Raw genomic sequence first — 18,505 nt, forward strand, 5'->3', positions numbered from 1 at the left:
AGAACTATTACAGACATAAAAAGATTATACAAAATAAACGCACAAACTGATGTAGTTTCATAGAATCCGTTAAATCTACTTTATAATAAAAATAAATTTACAATCTAACGTACTATATCAAATCATATCAGTTTGTGGATTTACTTTTGTGTAATTCTTTTATGATTAAAGTATTTTCCTAAGGTTAAATATACATCTAAATGGAATTGCTTTCTATTATGTCACATCTAGGGCATTGTATCTTTCGTCAAACTCTTCATACATGAAAAGAGTTATTTCAGACTATAAAGCACAACAAAACAAATAAATAACATACTTAACAAACAAAAGCACAACAGTAGATCGAAGGCTTATAGCACAATTGAACAACAGGTTACCTTGATAGAGGGAAAATAATTGTTTTCATTACCATTTATTTGATAGGGTGTGTACTGTTTTGCGAGAGGTAAAAAAAAAAAAAGAGGCAGGTAATGAATGTGATCCACCCAGCGATGCACCCGGTTGAGGCTCCACCAATGACGTCCGACACAGTCAATGATGCGGTGCCTAGAGGGCAGATGAAGGATATCCAATGCATGCCCGACCTTCCTGGTGACCTCACCCTCCGCTTATCTCAGTTTGCTTTTGCACTCCTCGCACTTTGCTTCATGGTCACCACTAGTACTGACTTCCCTTCCTTCATTGGTACTCACAAGTCACAACCATCATTATTTTCTTTCCATGTTTTTTTTTTTTTTTTAATTTCGCTTTCCAGATTTTTTTCTTATAGAACAAGTTCTCAAAGTTTATTGGGCATTTGTTTGGAATTGGGAACTAGGTCTCCTTATGGATTGGGGTTTTCGTGTTTATAGTTATAGTAAGTATGAGTTTTGTTTGATCATTTTTAGATCACTCTTTTTCACAATTTAGAATTCAAATAAACTCAAATTCAAGCCAACAAAAAATAGAGGCAAGAGATCACTAAAAGACAACTATCCGAACACCCCAACAAGAAGAACCTAATATCATACTGAAACACAAAAATGGCTAGGAAGAATTATATGCACAGCGTACTGGCACCGAGAATGAACAAAAGACACCCAAACTTCAATGGCAAAGGGTCCGTGCGAATGAAATCCCCAACTTCAATACTCAGTACCACGAACAACACAATATCCTCTCCACCAAATGTAATAAATGATGGGGATGAATCGAAAACCGCAAACCCATTTTCTCCCAAATTCCTCTCCATGCTTTGCCATCATCATCTCACCCATAACTCTTAAATCCAATATGACAATGTTACCACACCGCATTGTAGAAGCGAATAAAAATGATGTAACAAGAAGGTAAATCAGGTCTCCAAATGACTGAATAAGCCAACACGCTTACGAATAGAGAAGAAGAGAAAATACACTACCTAAAAAGCCAAGCCAAGACTCACACACTAAGGCCCGTTTGGATTGAAAACCGATCTCAACTCATCTCATCTTATCATTATAATTTTTTCAAATTTTCATACAAAATATAATAAAAAATTCAACTTTTTCAAATCTCAAAACAATAATAATATTAAAAAATAATACTCTAACAATATTTTATTCAACTTTTAATTTTCATTTCATTTCAACTCACTATCCAAACGACACTTCAAAATAAAATACAAAAAGACCCCCACCTAAAAGCCTACCCGAAATATACTAGATGGATAAACATGTAATTTGCTGCATTAAACAAAGCAAATCACTTAAAAAACCCCTTTGTACTATGGCTTTTAGCGGTAGGTTAATAGTTTGTTTATCAAATTATTCAAAAATCGTCTTCAAGCGGTCTCTTCTTATGGGAATTGGGTGGGAGTCAAATTTTTTACTCCAATCACCTTCTTTATTTTCTTACTTTTGTGTTGTAATGTGTGTTGATTTTGGAAAAACTGTATGAGACTCCCACTCCACTGAACTTGTGTCTTGTATCTATTAGTTTATCTATAAAATACTTACTTACCGAGAAAAAAAATGGTAAAAACAAATATGTACTTAATGGTGTCAAACAAAAATTACCGCTCACACTATCCCTTTTATTGTAAAGAAAATTGATATACTAAAAACATTTATTCGTAATATTAAATGAGGAATATTTTTATAAAATAATTTATAAAAATTATATTACTTTATAGAAATATTCTCATTTTAATACATAATTATATAAAAAAATTTTAAAAAAAATATACGTGTATCATTGTTCGTACCTTTAATTTCGGTCTCAACAGGCTGACTATACAGGTAGTATCATGATCTCGTACAATTCGGCATCACGACTAAGATGGGGATGAGTTGGGTTTTAAGGCACGAGAAATTAGGCTTTTAGGCCCAATCCATACTGTCCATTATTAACCCAGCCCAGATGGCTTACCCAAACACGGACGAGTGCCCACTACCATTAAACACGTGCCACTTGCTTATTCGCCCCTCTGCTGGTGATCCTCTAGAACCTTTTTTTTTTTTCATACGGCCCCAATCTGAAAACCCAAGTTTGCCCCCTCCAACTCATCAGACGGTGATTGCAGTAAGTTCTAGCATATTCCATTCCCAGGCCATATACATACACTCAACCAAAAAGCCCTCGTACTGCCATTTCCGAGTCTCAGCTGCTACGTTCTTTTGCGGCGACATTGAACTTGGAAAGCTAAGCGCGTGTAGGACATCAAAAAATGGCGGACGAAATCGCGCTGGACTTAGAGGAGCTTCATCACCTCCAAACCATTGCCAAGAGGCCTCGTATTGTATCTCTCATTTCCTCCGAGATTCGCAACCTTCAGAAGGTTCTCCTTTCTTTCTTCTTACACTTTTTTTTTTTTTTTTTTCTCTTAATCTCATTTTCTTCATTTTATTTGTTATTGAACCCAGTGATCCTGCCATTATGAAATGTAGTCCAGAAACGACCAGATTTTCTTAGGCATGATCTTTTCCACGATTTTAATTTATTTTCTTAATTTAAGCTAAAATGGTAAATTTCTGGTTAGCACTGCAACTTTCCAAATTTACAATGTTTCATATATTTTAGGGCGGATTTGGATAGTGAGTTCAAATGAAATGAAATGAGTTGAGATGGAAATTAGAATAAAAATATTATAAAGTTAAAATATTGTTAGAATATGATTTTTTTAATATAATTTTTATTTTAAGAATTTGAAAAAGTTCATTTACTTATTATATTTTATTTAAAAATTTGAAAAAATTGTAATTATTAGATGAGATGAGATAAGATGAATTGAGATGTTTTCTAAAAATAAATAAGGCCTTACAGTTCAACTAAGGCTACAAACGAACAAAGCCGCTCGTGAATAGTTTGAGCTTAACTTGTATATACTCGGTTTAAATTTGATTCATTTGATAAATGAGTTTGTTGCGACCACTAATATTAGTTTGAATATTAAACGAGCTAAATTCGTATAATCTTGACTCGACTCGGTTTAGTCTCACGAACAAAATTCGTATACTCGACTCGACTTGTTTTGGACTCATTATAATACTCATAATATTTTTATATATATTCTTACATATATTCTTTTATTGTATATATTTTTGTGTTATATGTATTATTTTAGATACTTTGTATAAGTAATATATTTTGTTACTTTTATGTATAACAAGGTTACAAAAGAATAATGTTGAGTATAATAATGTCTTAAGTTCACAAAAGAATTATTGAGTCAAATGTTTATAAAGAGTAAGCAACTCTAATTTGATTATGGCACTTTCTTATCTAATTCATTTTGATTATTTGGCCATATTTAGTATCATATCATGATAATTGGATATTTTAATATTAAATTAATAACTTTATTATGTAATTTTTAAAATTATGATCAATAATTGTTCTAGGTATTCTTGATGTAAGTCTAATGTTAGTGCTCTGCACTTCACTTATGACATCACTTTAATACTATTTGCATCAATTCCCACAATCACTCTAGTACTTTACAAAAGTTCCCATTGTTAGCCTTTCAACTTTTTCCCAAGACTTCACTTCCCAACGTATGACATCAACACTATTTACATTAGTTCCCAACTTGCCACCATGAGGTTTTCGATTTTCCCAACTTAACACTCTTCACAATTTCTTTCTCTTCCTTCCCAAACACAAGACGACACACTTCACCCTCAATTTCTGCTTCAATGTTCCTCTTCTTCATGTGCATTTATGTCCAAGCTCCAAACTTCTATTGAAAAGTTACAAACACCCCAAACCCTCACTCCATAAGTCTTTGACTCTCTGGTCCTCTGGTGTTTATATTCTTCTAAATAATCCAAAATCTTATTTTTTTTTCATTCTCTTGTCCAAGTCATAGGTTCGATTTTGGAAGCAAATTTTGTTAGATCACCTCATGCTTGGGTAAGAGTCTAACTTGATCGATAAAACAAAATTTATTTATTTTTTTCCTATTTCCCTAATAGATATTTGATTAAATGCAGCAGTTTTCATACTTTAGTTTTGTGTTAGTGGCTTATATTCTCTTTAAGTTTAATTACTTAATAAAGAATGCACCTTTTTGCACAAAATTTAGGTTATAATGTTCATATGATTTATATTTGTTATAAACTTACATGTTCCTATCGTCTGCATTATTATAGTTGTGAGTAAGATGCCTTCATAATGTTCATTAGGATGTTGTTTGTGCATTAGGGGGCTTGTTGGCATATCTAGCAAATCTTATTACAAGAGAATTAACTCGAGCTCGTGCTCGTATCAACTCGTTTATTTGTTTTATTCGAGTTCGAGTCGAGTTTGACCTTAATGTATGTTAGGCGAGCTGAGTTCAATCAGAAGTTTTCAATTTTTCTTGAGCTCGAGTTGAGTTTGAGCTCATATACATGCTAATCAAGCTCGAGAACCCTTGTTCAAATTCTGCTCGACTCAGTTCATTTGCATCCCTAAGTTCAACAATGATAATTCAAAGGAAGAAAAAAATAAAAAATAAAACACACACACACACACACAACTCTTTCGACACCATTCCATTTCTTCTCACTGCAAGGCAGTTCATATGTGTTGATTGCTCATCTAAATCCTGAGTTTTTGCGGATGGAGATATCATATCATTATATGAGAATCAGTTATTGTTATGATTTTTCAACGAATAAAGTTTACTTTTTTATTTTGATAACAACGTGATTTGATTTGGGGACTCTTATTATTATGCTTTTTCGGGAAGTGATATATACACAAAAGTTTTAGTTTTTTTTTTTTTTTTTTAACAATTCTGTTTTAAATGAAATTTCCTAAAACTATTTTATAGCTTATTTTTTATAATAAGAGTTGTGTATCGTCATTACCTTTGATATATATTATGTCTGCCATATTTATACTTGCCAATGGAAATGGGAAATAGCTTCTCTGGAAGTGATTTCTTAACATGTATTTGTGCAATTTACTTGCCATGATGAAATGCACCCAATGGGTTTCGCAATACTCTGATTATCTACTCGGTGTTCATCCATTGATTGAATCAGTTTGCTAGGGTATCCATGGAAATGAGATAATTTTTGTGGTTCTATATTTTGCTTGCAAGTACTGACCTGCTCTTGGTTCCACCGTGCAGCTGTCAAAAGAGGCTGTCTCAGCACCTCCCTTGCAAATTCCAGCTCCTATTTCTAGTGCACCTAAGGTGTCAACAGATCCAGCATTGAAGTATCTTACGCTTGGATCATTCAGCTGGGATCAAGACAATGACAAAGTCAAGGTAAGAACTAACTTTGGTTGCTGAAAAAAGAGTTTGCAGAAAGCTATTACATTTGTATTTGATCCTTGGAAGGCATCAAGTCAAGAATACATGCAAAATATAAGTGTTTGTGGGCTTTCACTTTCAATCTTCAACCGTGTTTCTTGACAACAAATGGTTTTTTAATCCTGGTAGTGCTTATTTCATATCATTGTTTAGTCTAATCTAGATTCTGCCACCTGCAGATATATATATCACTAGAGGGAGTTGAGCAGGAAAAAATTGAAACTGAGTTTAAGCCAGTGTCTGTTGACGCCAAATTCCATGATGTCCAAGGGAAGAACTACCGATGTGCCATTGCTAAATTAAACAAGGAGATTGTTCCAGATAAGTGTAAGGTGGTAGTTAAGCCTACAAGGGTCATTATCACATTATTCAAAGCTTCAAAGGGGAACTGGTCAGATTTGCAGTTTAAAGAGGACAAGGTAATTGCTTAATCTTAGAGGTACGGTCGTTGGATTTTATATGTTTCCATTGAACATTATCAACTAAATACATTTTTCTTTTATCAAACAGCTGAAACCGAATGTGGACAAAGAGCGGGATCCCATGGCTGGAATCATGGATTTAATGAAGGTGAGTTCCACCTTGCTTTCTCGTTAGCAACATATGTGCATGATCACCCACACATTCACTCACTTGTGCATTAACCATATTTTCAAACATGATCCATCAGAAGCTTCTGTGATAAAAGTTCTTATATCTTGTATTCTGCCTCAATTTGCAAATTTCAGAATATGTACGAGGAAGGGGATGACGAAATGAAGCGAACAATTGCAAAAGCATGGACTGATGCGAGGTCTGGCAAAACAGCAGATCCATTGAAGGGGTATCCTTGAGCCTGTGAAGAGATGTTTTGATTTGTGTTATTGAATGGTGTTTTGACTGGATGCTGGCGTTTATATGATGGGTTCGCAATGGTTTGCTGGCCCGTTAATTATTTATTAAGTCTAGTTTTAGGTGGTTATCATCTTGTGTTCAAATTTTAGTTACATTGTGTTTTGGATAGTTTTCTGTCATTTGGTATGAAGTTCTATTGCATATTAGCTTCAATTTTCTTGTGCAAACTGTCGGTTTTTCGTATCTGGATTTCCTCTTTTACTTTGACGTTTTTCATTATCAAGTTTTCATGCAATACCAAAGCTTGATCAATGTAATCCTGCTAAAAACAAATAGGAAGATTAGCGCCTCTTCCAAGCCCTCCAAATTCGATGCTGTGCAAGTGATGAGTTCAACAACATCGTCATGGCAAATATTTGGATCCGGAAAATCTCTAGATTATGAGCTTTTCCTACATAGAGAGAGGTGGAAATTAATACTTTTTATCTGCAAATTATAACACACCTTTCATTTTTCACCTAAATTAGATGTTTTTTTAACTCAGGTTAAGTTAGTGTTAGGTTTAAGATTGTGTAAATTTTTTTTTTCCTCACAAAAAAGGATTAGAGGGGGCGACTAGAGATGACTTCCTTACTAGGACGTGATCATAATAGCACCTAACCTGTTGGAGAGTCAGACGGGAGGGGTCTAGACGGCAACAATCGCAGGCACTTCCTACAAGTCGGACTTGAGCCATAACCCCATTTTCACGAGGACATCAATGGTCTATGAGCCAATGGATTACTAATAATCCTGAGTGCTTTCGAGATTCGATCTTAGGACCTAGTGCCCACTGACAAACTCATAGACCATTGAGTGACCACCCTCAGTGGTTAGATTGTGTTAACAGTTAAGTGGTCAATCTGTCTGCTATAAAATGAAAATTCTATGAATTTATGAGTCAGGTCAAATTACCCTTGAAAAATGAAGGCAGCCAAAAATCTTGAAAGATGGAATATGGAGCAGTTCGACCTCATCTAAAACATGATAAAAGCTTTAAACGGTGCTTGCTATTCATGGAATTGCTAGATTGTCTGCTGTCAATCATCCCCTTCTCTAGCATAAATCCTAAACATGCGCGCTCAATGGGCATCACCGGTTGGATCAAGCTCATCCTCGATCTAAACACATCTCGTATATTAAACTTTGAGACCAACTTCCTTGTTGTAAAGCTAAAACGCCCCAAGAAGAAAGAAATTAAGCTACTATCAATGGATTCGATTCGACTGAGAAACAAAGCCAACAGCGAATCAACAACGATTGACGTTTTATAAATAGCCAAGAGAGCCCCACGATCAACATCACTCACTTCAGCCCCGCCCCGTGCCAGATAACTTCATTCTGCAGCCGTCTCTCAAATTTAACAATCCATCAACAGTGATAAAGAACAACAGGTATTTGAAAAGGTTTCCAAAAATAACTCTCATTTAATACACCCATTGTCTAACCGTTAAAATAAGCTTATTTATTAGCTCTGCCCAGAAGAGTTACTAAAAAAAGAAAGAAAAAGAATCATCGAACAACTTATTTCAAACAAAAGATGCCTGGGATTGAAAAGAACGAAAAGGAAGAAAGAAAGCCGAATGATATTCTTCATATCCAGTCAAACCTGTCACAATATGAAGCTACAGCATAAAGCACTGCAAAGAATCCAACGTGCTTGGAACAGCTGAGTTCTACTCTGGTAACTATAAACACTGCTTAAAAGTCCCAGTGGTTAAATGAATGATAACAATCTGATAAACCAATAAAACTTTGACACCTACGTTTCCCGGTTGAAAGTAAGGGGCAAGGTTGTGGGGGCTTCATTGGAGAATTTGACTACCATAATCCTCATTGAACTTTTCGTAACGGTGCGCATGCAGATGAGCAGATGGTCTGGTGTTCTTTAAAGCTGTCTCTACGTCTTCATGCCCGATTGGCCCCACCTTAGGCAACTCTGTAAGTCAAAAATTGATCCTTCAGTTCAAAATGACGTTTACAATGGGTCAAAGATTAAGAAGTTCAAGGAAAAAAGAGCATAAAGAAAAACATGTCCCATGCGTTGACCTCTTATTTAGTTTATAAAAAGAGAGAAAAAGGTTATACCATGTAGGGTGACAATAATGACTGAAACTTCTAATATTTGCACCCTATGGCTTGCAACAAATAATATTTTATTACGGTAAAATGAAATTAATAGTGTATGTTAAGATTGATGGCATAAGACTCAAACTTGCTTCACTTACACACATAATTAACAACGAATAAAGGGTAACCTATAATAAACAGAATTTACCCTGTAGGATGCTTTCTAGTAATCATGTCAAACAGTTTTCTATAACACATTTGGTTCACAACATCTTTCAAGATTCCTAAGAATGTATAAAGAACTTCAAAGCAAGCAAAAAGATGCACATAAAAATCTCACGTTCCCATTAATCTTGTTAAATTTCTAAGCAAATCAAGAGCTTGCTAGCATCAATACACTTCTTGCCATTTAAACTCCCAAATATCAGATTTAGAAATCAGGATGTTGGCGACGAATTTGGATCTCCCAAACCAAATGCCGCATAAAATGAGCATTGGATGCTTTGACATAACATCATATGGTACTCATTCAAACACCTTGTGAACCTAAAGTCATTTTTTTAACGCCTCTGAGTACCAGCATGTAAGAGACGCCCTCTCATTCATCACCCTCGCTTGATTCTGGCATATTCTGTCTATGATATGGTCATATATAAGATCTAATATCATTGATGTCATTACTCAGAACTGATCCCAAATAAGTGGGATCCTCGGAGGAGTGAAGATTGGATATGGGTCCTATCCTTAGCATTTCAGATGGGAGGGATCACTCTTGAGACACGAATTTGTGTGGCAGCCCAAGGCTTGTACAATTGCATCAGACAATGATCCCTTATCATGCGGAGTTAGTCAGTAATATCCTCATCATGCATAGAGAAACTGCAAATGAGATACAAAGCAGCACATTCTTCAACCAGTTTCTCCTCAAAGGCATCTAAAAGGGGGTTATAAGCAAAGAAATTTATGTACTCATCCTGTGATCCTTGTATCAGACATTTTTTGTAAATTTCAAACCTGCATAAAGTAGAGGAAGTCACATACCATCCTCAGGCACTAATTCCTGTGTCTCTTCAAGGACTGCCATTATGCGTCTAAGGGGCTGCATAGCAGCCTCTTTGCACAGTAATCGAATATCTGAACCTGAATAGCCTTCTGTCCTTTCAACCAACAAATCATAAGGAAGCTTCTCCTCGCCAGGTTGTGATGGCAAGAGTTCCTCAAACATGGATCTTCTTGCTTCTGGCTCTGGCAACGGCACTAGGATCTTATTTATCATGGTCAAAGGAGAACCATTTTACTATGAATAGAGAAACTAAACTTTGCTATACCAGATCAGCTTATTTTTCATCTATAACATTACCATCTGACTGAAATACCAAATATATAGAGTTTTTTTATTATAGGTAAGTACAATTGTGACCTAACCCTCCGCCCCTTGTCCTGTGGGAGGAGATGCTACTGGATCCAATAACAGTGTCTTAACACAATGAGAACCGGAGCCAAGAGACAGATACTGGATAGTTAACTGAAGCTTGGTAATAACCAATGCCAAAAAGCAGGCCCCGGATTGAAATATATTGGTTTTGCAATGTTGAAAGTTGTATAATTTTGTTTTCCTACTTGATAGGAACAGTAAATATCGACTTATACTAATCGGCAGTCAACTAATCCCCACTTCAAATTAGATCCAAAAACTAGTTTTTGGATTCAATAATTACCATAAATTTAAAATGACCTCCACGAATTTGATAATGTGCCAACAATTAAGATTCTTGCATGATAAAATTAGCTCAGCATTATAGCCAAAATCACAAAAATAGCCACTACAAGACTATAACCATTTAACCTAATCCCTTTTCCTATAGTGTATAACTAGAATGAATTCTCGAAAAGGATACTCGCTTCTCAAGACGCCGGAGCATCGCTGCATCTAGTTCCCAGGGGAGATTTGTTGCTGCCAAAACAAAAACAAGCTCATCTGTCCGCGTTAAACCATCCATCTGCAATTTAATCCGAGTGATTAATTTTGATAAATATGGAAATCATGAATGATAAATCATTCCATAAACTAATATATTAACTAAAGATAACTGATAATTCATCAATATAATTTATTTGAGTTTCTGAATTCTCACAAACGGGAGCTGACAATCCCAATTAGTTGCCAATGCAGAATATGTGCCAATGCAACAAGGGCATAGGTGCCAATGCAGAACATGACAACCTCAAAACAAATGAGACTAAATTTGATTTCCTGTTGTTTGGATTCGACATCCATATTAGTAATTTGTAATAATAATCCCTGTTCTTGTTACACATTATTCAACTATGATAATTGCAGTTACTTGGACAAAGTTGGTTGATTATAAAACTTTCCTCCTAAAAGTATTGCTCTTAACAGATTTTTATTATTATTATTATTATTGGCACTGGGTGTTCGGAACAGGATCCAGTCCAATCCCGGGAGTGCATGGGCCCTTAGCAAGGAGTTTTCCACAAGTGCACCTTGGGTAATTCAATGGGAAAATGTCCCAGTCCGATGGCCCCTAGAAATTGTTTGCACCCAAGGGGATTTGAACCTTAGACCTAGGGGGAGCATACCCCCAAGCCCAAGGCCTCTACCACTTGAGCCAACCCCTAGGGGTTTCTTAACAGATATATATCAAACAAATTACGACAACAAGAATATCTAACATCCAACATCCTTTTTTGATGAGGAATCACAGAAACCATGCAAACGCAACAAGCCTTTAACCCGGTTAAACCCCAGACCAGTGTAACACATCCACATCACACAGATCAGGTAAATCATTGGCTTTTCACCAATGGGACGTAGGAATTATGTTTTATTTTTATGAGCACATATGCTTCATGTAATTGTCCAGTCCACATAGTAGTAGACGTCACCTGTATGAGCAGCTCAGTTTTCAAACGCCTACTTGCTTCATGCTCGCTACGTCCTTCACCACCACGTTGACTAATAATAGCATCAATTTCATCAAGAAATATAGTTGATGGTGCATGGTGCCTAGCAAGATCAAATAACACCTTAACTAACTTCTCTGAGTCGCCTGCAATGTCATATAACCAAAATGCAAGTCACTTGCTGAATCAAATTGATAAAAAGAAGAAGATAGCACATCTAATATTACGAGTTTGCTTTTTTCCCTCCCTGTAATTTAGTGGAGTGCTTGAACCAATAAAAACATAAGGAATGGGAGAAATCAACAATGAAAGAGCACCACATCTTCACGATGAGGTTCCACCACTTTTGTATGAAATAAGGTGGAATATCTAGAACCATTTTTTGAATTGAGGAAGCCTTAGGTGAAATCTGATATGAAAGGGCCAAAAAAAAAAAAAAGAGTTTAGCATCATAATTGGTCTGATTTAATTAGCCTAATAATATGCCATCACACAAGAAAAGGATTCCCATCTGACTAAAATATACATAACCCCTTACCAGTGCAAATAAACCATGGAAGCAGCTGTCTAAGCCTCTAGACAAATTTATGTCACATTCACAGTTTAAATCCACTCAGACAGTTTCCTAATAAAATTCTGAGTTTTGAACAAATACCATCTTCAACCAAACAAAGAACAGGTCTGCTCATCTACTTTATCGCCTCTACAAACTTGAGAAATACTTAACATAGCTGGTAGCTTATCCTTTAGAAATGGATAACCGCTCATATTGATAAATATCTTGCACCACAATTTTCCAATAGAACCTCTAAGTTCAGAGCCAGCAACCTATGAGATCTTGCTGAGTCATATAACATCATTGGGCTCAATACCATCCATCATCCCCTTTCAGTACCTACCTGAGAGCGTTGTCCAACTTCCACATTGCTGTGTTATCATGTTCATATAATAACTGAGACCCACCAATGGAGGCTAGCTGTTTTAAGACACTTGGTGTGTTTAAAATGAGCGGTTTTCTTTGTGAGTAAGGTTGGAGTAATTTTAGCTCTTATCTGCACTCATGCATATATACATATGAAATCATAAGAGTCATAAGGTGAAATGTATTTGAGAAAAGATCAAAATGCAGCAATCTCATAAATTGCGTGATGAAATGTATTGGTCATCACAAAATTAAAAATGAAACCAATCTTAGATTGCATGCACCCCAAAAATTTAAGATGAGCCAAATATTTGATTAAATACCACTAAAACCATGTGCAAATCTCTTGCAGTGTATATTAAAACAATTAGCACATAAATTACTTCTACTCATGAAAAAGAAAAGCTCATAAATTCCTTCCATACGCAGCATTAATTAGGAATGGAGACAACCAGCAACAAATAACTACTCCAGATCTTGGATCTCCCCATTTAAGAATCCTCATGAAACCTTTCCATCTTGACAACTAATCGCAGCTAACAATGCAATCTTGCCTACCCTACATCAATATCCACTAACCACTGCCTTCTACAGGGGATCATATGTATGACCTTCCTACCTTCTCCAGTGGCTTTTCTAAAAAACCAATCACATCATGCCATGTCATCGAGCAAACATGTAGTCCTTTAGCACTCTAAACAAACTTCAACCCTCAACACCCATTTAGTTCAACTATTTACAACTGGCTTTCAGTCTTATTTTGTTAAATACAGTTTGCTGCTCCTTTTTCCACATCGATGATTTTATGGAGTACTTTATGTCCTAATAATTCATCCAAGAGCGTGAGGTAAATTGGACTAGCCAGAGCTCTTCACAACTGATCCGGTACAATAAAAGGTCGGTATGGAATATATGTTTTGTTTATTGTTCACAGTATCAAATTAACTTAGCTCCAGTTTCGTACATAACCGATTCTTTCACTGAATAGGGCTTCTAGTGTTCGATCCTGATCCCAGAGGAGGAACGAAGACCAACTCCGCACGAGTCCTCTCAATAAACAACAAAATGTTGTCTGTAGGTTTTCGAACTAAAGGAATGAAACCAGCATTGAATTGGAACCAACATGGGTGCAAGAAAAAGAAAAACTGCGTGATACTGACATACCACGCCATTTGCTGACAACAGAAGATGCTGAAATATTGAAAAATGTGGTCTTGCACTCAGTTGCAACAGCCTTGGCAAGCATGGTCTGCAGAAAAATGATATGGTGATACAATGAAATTCTAGAGTATCAATCATTAAAATAAAAAGAACAAAATGTCAGCTTTGGCAGACCATTTCCTTTCTCAATAATTTTTTCTCCTCTAATTCCAGTTTCTCTAGTATATATCCTGTGTACTTGGGCTAAATATTTGAATTATTTTAAAAAAATTCTATTACCCATCAAAAAACATTCGAGGGAAGTTTGGCAAGCCATTTTACACATGCTCCTAGTTTTTTGTTTATAAGTGACTCATATTCCCACTAAATGATTGTACATTGAACTGTATCAATCATTAAAGAATTCTACTACTTACAAACTAGTATAATCACAGCACTTACTGTGGAACCACGTCAATCATAAAAAATATACATATACATATATATATCCACATCAATCATAAAATATACATATATATTATGCTAGTTGATGTGGCAAGCTTCCACATCAGTAGCATGTTTGGTATACCAATAAGCAGGCTCGTGAATAGAATTTTTCATCATTAAAATAGCAAAATGTCAGATCTGGCAAACTATTTCCTTTCTCAATAATGTTTTCTCCTGTCAGGATGGTCAGCCTTTGTAGACAGCAACTCAGATCACAAGGAAGTCAATTTAGGCAAAAGCCAAATTACACATACTCCCACTTGATTTTAATTGAATTAATATCTCATGTGAACAGATCACAAGGATGTTAAATTTTTTGTTCAACATTTCTGTTGTATGAATGAGTATTTACAGAAAACTCATTTTTCTAACTTGACGTACTATCTCTGTTGAGTAATAACTTGTACAGAAGCAAGTTAGCTCCAATGGTAGCAACAGGACCATGAGGGAAGGAGGGGGTGGGCCAAATGAAAATTTGAGTTTGGACAAAGACTGAATACAAAAATTGAAGGGCAAAAGAGGAGAGGATATATATGTAGCCCCCACCCCCTCCCTTTTCTCCTCCGAGGCAAAAGAACAAAATAAAATAGAACTATTACCTCAGTCAATTAACATCAAGACAAGTAAAAAAGAACTCCAAACTCATCACTGTCTAGGGTAAGACAATCAATTAATGTCATGAAAGAAAAAAAATTAAATAAAAACAGGTAAAATAAAATAAATTGTCTAAAATAAATTAAATAAAAACAGGTAAAATAAAGTAAATCAGAAGACAATTTACGAACCTTTCCTGTCCCTGGAGGGCCAAAAAGGAGAATGCCTTTCCATGGTGATAAAAGACCAGTAAAGTACCTAGAACAATGGGACAGATCAGCTTAACTTGATCAACGTAACTAACTTCTTAATAGTTTATTCCATGAACAAGACCTACTTGGGATATTTTATTGGCATGACAACTGCCTCTTTAAGTAAACGTTTGGCATTCTCTAACCCCTTGATGCTTTCCCACTTAACATCTGGATTACCACGGATGATATCTCTGCATAAGATGTAACAAAGACAATAAGTGTGATTTAAAATTTACTTTAAAAAGAAAAGTGTAGTTTAAGATTCCATTATGTAAGTTAAACAGAAAAATGCTCGGCCAACCAGACTATAAAGAAGCAATAATAGTAACAGGTGTTGCCTAATGCGAATTCCTTCGTGTTAGCATTTTACCTACTTAAACTTTCAGCCAGGGTCCGCATTTCTGCAGACTCAAAGGGAGGGAGAAGAGACTTCTGCCTGAAAAGGTGAACATAAAAGATTAGCAGGTTCTCCAAGAATTCATAAAATACTTATTCCATCATATATGATTGTCAGCATCAGAAACTCCAGTGTCGTTACTGAAAATATCAAGAAAAAAAATTTTAAAGGGTAATGCTGCAATCACCCTAGGTTGCAGTCTTGGACCATTTGTAGGCTTTTTACTATGTGTTTATTTCCCTTGGTTAGTATCTTCAAGGGAATAGGTAGGCAATATCATCAAGAAAAATTAAGAATGAAGCAAGTTGAATTAATTCAGAACCATCACACCATTTCTTACTATATCGTCAGCGTTTTAGCCAATGTCAATCAATGTGTTACTCATATATTTGAGTTAATCCACTGATCCCTCCCCACCCCACTCCAGCCTGTCCCCAAAAAAAAATCTCCATTTTCTAAATTGAAATATGCGATACACATCTTCAGAATTTTATATACATACACATGTCTGAGATATAAATATAGTAGGAAAGGTGAGACGACATTGTCATATTCTTATAAAGAAAGATCCCAAACACAATCATAGCCCCCCTCCCCATCCCGTCGAAAAAAAAAATCACAATAATAATATGAAGAGTTCTTCACCACCAATCATTAATGAAGATATTTGAAGGTAAATTGTACTGAAGTCATAAATCATAGATGCTCAATATTGGAAGGCATAATCACACAAATGCTTCATAATTGTTCACTGCATAATGAGACGCTCAAGAAGAAAAATTCCTGAGCCAAGAAAGATCAACTCAACATGCCAATAAATGCCTCTAGCATACCTCATAAAACATATCAACTACACTTTTTTTTACCAGTAAAACATATCAACTATACGTTAATGCAAGGAACGTGTGAAGTACATGCGCTCACTGTATTTCCTCATATCATTCTAAAAAACAAACACAAAACCATTGATTTTAAAAGGCAAAATAAAAGAATGGATTGCACAATGTTCGTAGCCTTTCAAATCAACACAGCAGTTACTTATTTAACCCAACCACCCCCCCCCCCCCAAAAGAAAAACAAACGCCCACCCGCCCACCCGCCCACTGCACTGTCTGAATGTAATCAATTGATAGTAACATCTTTCAATGATTGTGCTGCGAATATTTCTAGCAACAAGAGTTGAACTCTGAGAAATAGAACTATGTTACCAGGTCATTATCAACTTCATAAAATTGTATTTAGAGTTCTAAAAGTAATGATGAACTTTTTGTTCTCTGCAAAACCAATGCAAATGCCATTTATACCCCCACCACAGTACCATAAGATGATTATCAAGAATTCCACACTTTAAAACCAACAAAAGATAAAAGAAAACAAAACTGCATGAAGTAAAGAATCAAGAACTCATACGGTCTCTCATCAGTTTGACCAGACAGAACTCCAATTGTATGTGTCGAGCTCCTCTCCTGGAAACAAATAACTAAGTCAGTTAGGCCCTGAATAAGATCTACTATCACAAATTCAACATGCGATGTAGCAAATGCACTACCTGGCCCCGGAACTGCTCATATATGGCCATATCAGATGCGTTCTTCACATGCGAGTTCCCATTTGACGTCACAGCTGAAGAACTGCCATTACTCAGCGGTTTATCGGCTACTTGACCATTTTCCGGCAACCTCTTTCTACCAAACTTGGCATCATAAAAAATTTTAAAATCCTATAGATACACATGATAGCTCTGATAAATGCACAATGCACAAGTCGCAGTAAGTCCTATCAGCTAGATTTTTTTTTCTTTTTTTCAAAATCAGCTAGATAACTAAGACAAGATTTGCAATGCAATTATAAAACCATGATGAGCATAATTCAAAGATATCAACACAAAAATTTCTCGAGCGAATAGGAAATCCATTATAAAATGTGAAGTTGAACCATGCAGCTAAGGCGATTGATTCTATGTTTGAATGGTGGGAAAATGCGAGAAAAACGAAAAACGAAAAACCGCTCTTTTCGAATCTGTTGATTTATCAGACAAAATAAAGAGTTTAAAACTCCGAAAAGCCGATAGTGTACTAAGCTAAGCGAAGATTCTAGTTTCATCAAATTGCGAACAATGTCAAATCCAAGATCAACATAACAAATTGATTTTCTTTTTCGTCACAAAGTTTCTCAGCATCCAAACAGGAAGGGGGGGGGAGAGAGAGAGTGAGAGAGAGAGAATACCATAAAGGACCAGCGCGTGAGTTGAGGTTCGTCGGCCATGGTCTAAGATCGGATCTGCTAGAGGAAAAGAGGAAGAGGAAAAGAGAGGCTTTCTGAAATTCTCTCTTCTCCTCTTCTCTTCTCTTCTCTTCTCTCACACAGCGCATAGTGCAGAGCAGGAACGAGTAGAGAAGTAGAGGAAGAAGAAGCACGTGACGCGTGCGGTGCGCGTGCCAATGATATTAGCAGGCATCTAATTATTTTTATTTGAGCAGAATTACGGCTCGGGAAATGATGCCGTTCCGCGATCGAGTGAGTTACAGAGGAGACGAGGGACTGGTCGAACATTTGTCTTTTCACATGCTTTCCACGATGCGTAAAACGAACAATTTTCCAAACCATAATTTAATAATTACTTTCCAGCGTTCGAAAAATGGTTTTCCAAAACATACCCGTCCAAACTCGTAAGAAAATTCTAAGAATCGGTTTGGATTGGGAGATAGTCCCATTATTATTTATAAAATTTAATTCATAAATGAGAAAAGCTTTGTTCAACCGGCTGGTGCAACCGCCGGATAATCTTCACATTATTTAAATTATAAATTTTATTACTATTTAAAAATCATCTTAACTCATCTCATCTCATCTCTCAATTTAAATGAGGCCTAAATGTTATTCTTAAAAAAAAATAATATTTACAGTTACAAAATGTGTAAACACCGTATTCTTTTTAAAAAAATAGTAAATATATAATCTATATGAAAAAAAATTAATTCTTTAATAATAAATTTTATTCTTTTTCAAAATTAATGTGCAATATTTGTACAATTTATGATTATATTGGACATTACTCG

The 18,505-nt window shown here is 35.7% G+C and overlaps 2 protein-coding genes across 3 annotated transcripts; one reads left to right on the plus strand and one right to left on the minus strand.

Annotated features, from left to right (window-relative positions):
• Positions 1 to 2,529: 2,529 nt before the first annotated feature.
• LOC121264794 (calcyclin-binding protein-like) lies at positions 2,530 to 6,799 on the plus strand. The gene is made up of 5 exons (XM_041168094.1): positions 2,530 to 2,797; positions 5,579 to 5,719; positions 5,944 to 6,183; positions 6,275 to 6,334; positions 6,493 to 6,799. Exons 1-5 carry the CDS (start codon positions 2,687 to 2,689, stop codon positions 6,595 to 6,597), a joined length of 657 nt encoding a protein of 218 aa, XP_041024028.1. The 5' UTR covers positions 2,530 to 2,686; the 3' UTR covers positions 6,598 to 6,799.
• A 1,405-nt stretch (positions 6,800 to 8,204) lies between these two features.
• LOC121264793 (katanin p60 ATPase-containing subunit A-like 2) lies at positions 8,205 to 18,006 on the minus strand. Of its 2 annotated transcripts, none has more exons than XM_041168092.1 (11): positions 17,673 to 18,006; positions 16,996 to 17,166; positions 16,857 to 16,912; positions 15,420 to 15,485; positions 15,133 to 15,240; positions 14,987 to 15,053; positions 13,719 to 13,803; positions 11,615 to 11,778; positions 10,606 to 10,707; positions 9,749 to 9,971; positions 8,205 to 8,576 (listed from the first exon to the last, which is right to left on the minus strand). In XM_041168092.1, the coding sequence occupies exons 1-11, from the start codon at positions 17,709 to 17,711 to the stop codon at positions 8,443 to 8,445; spliced, it is 1,215 nt and encodes a 404-aa protein (XP_041024026.1). In that variant the 5' UTR covers positions 17,712 to 18,006; the 3' UTR covers positions 8,205 to 8,442. The 2 variants fall into 2 exon arrangements, with proteins under 2 accessions (XP_041024026.1, XP_041024027.1); XM_041168093.1 differs by having other exon boundaries at positions 16,996 to 17,139; positions 17,673 to 18,005.
• Positions 18,007 to 18,505: the final 499 nt, after the last annotated feature.

Source organism: Juglans microcarpa x Juglans regia, chromosome 5D (assembly GCF_004785595.1).
Source record: "Juglans microcarpa x Juglans regia isolate MS1-56 chromosome 5D, Jm3101_v1.0, whole genome shotgun sequence".
NCBI lineage: Eukaryota > Viridiplantae > Streptophyta > Magnoliopsida > Fagales > Juglandaceae > Juglans > Juglans microcarpa x Juglans regia.

Coding starts and splice junctions, on each gene's coding strand:
- LOC121264793 (XM_041168092.1), bottom strand. CDS start 17,711: ATGGCCGACGAACCTCAACTCACGCGCTGGTCCTTTATG. Junction 17,167..17,672: donor TCACGCGCTGGTCCTTTATG/GTATTCTCTCTC, acceptor GTGTATCTATAG/GATTTTAAAATTTTTTATGA. Junction 16,913..16,995: donor ATGAGCAGTTCCGGGGCCAG/GTAGTGCATTTG, acceptor ATTTGTTTCCAG/GAGAGGAGCTCGACACATAC.
- LOC121264794 (XM_041168094.1), top strand. CDS start 2,687: ATGGCGGACGAAATCGCGCTGGACTTAGAGGAGCTTCATCACCTCCAA. Junction 5,720..5,943: donor AAGACAATGACAAAGTCAAG/GTAAGAACTAAC, acceptor TGCCACCTGCAG/ATATATATATCACTAGAGGG. Junction 6,335..6,492: donor GAATCATGGATTTAATGAAG/GTGAGTTCCACC, acceptor TGCAAATTTCAG/AATATGTACGAGGAAGGGGA.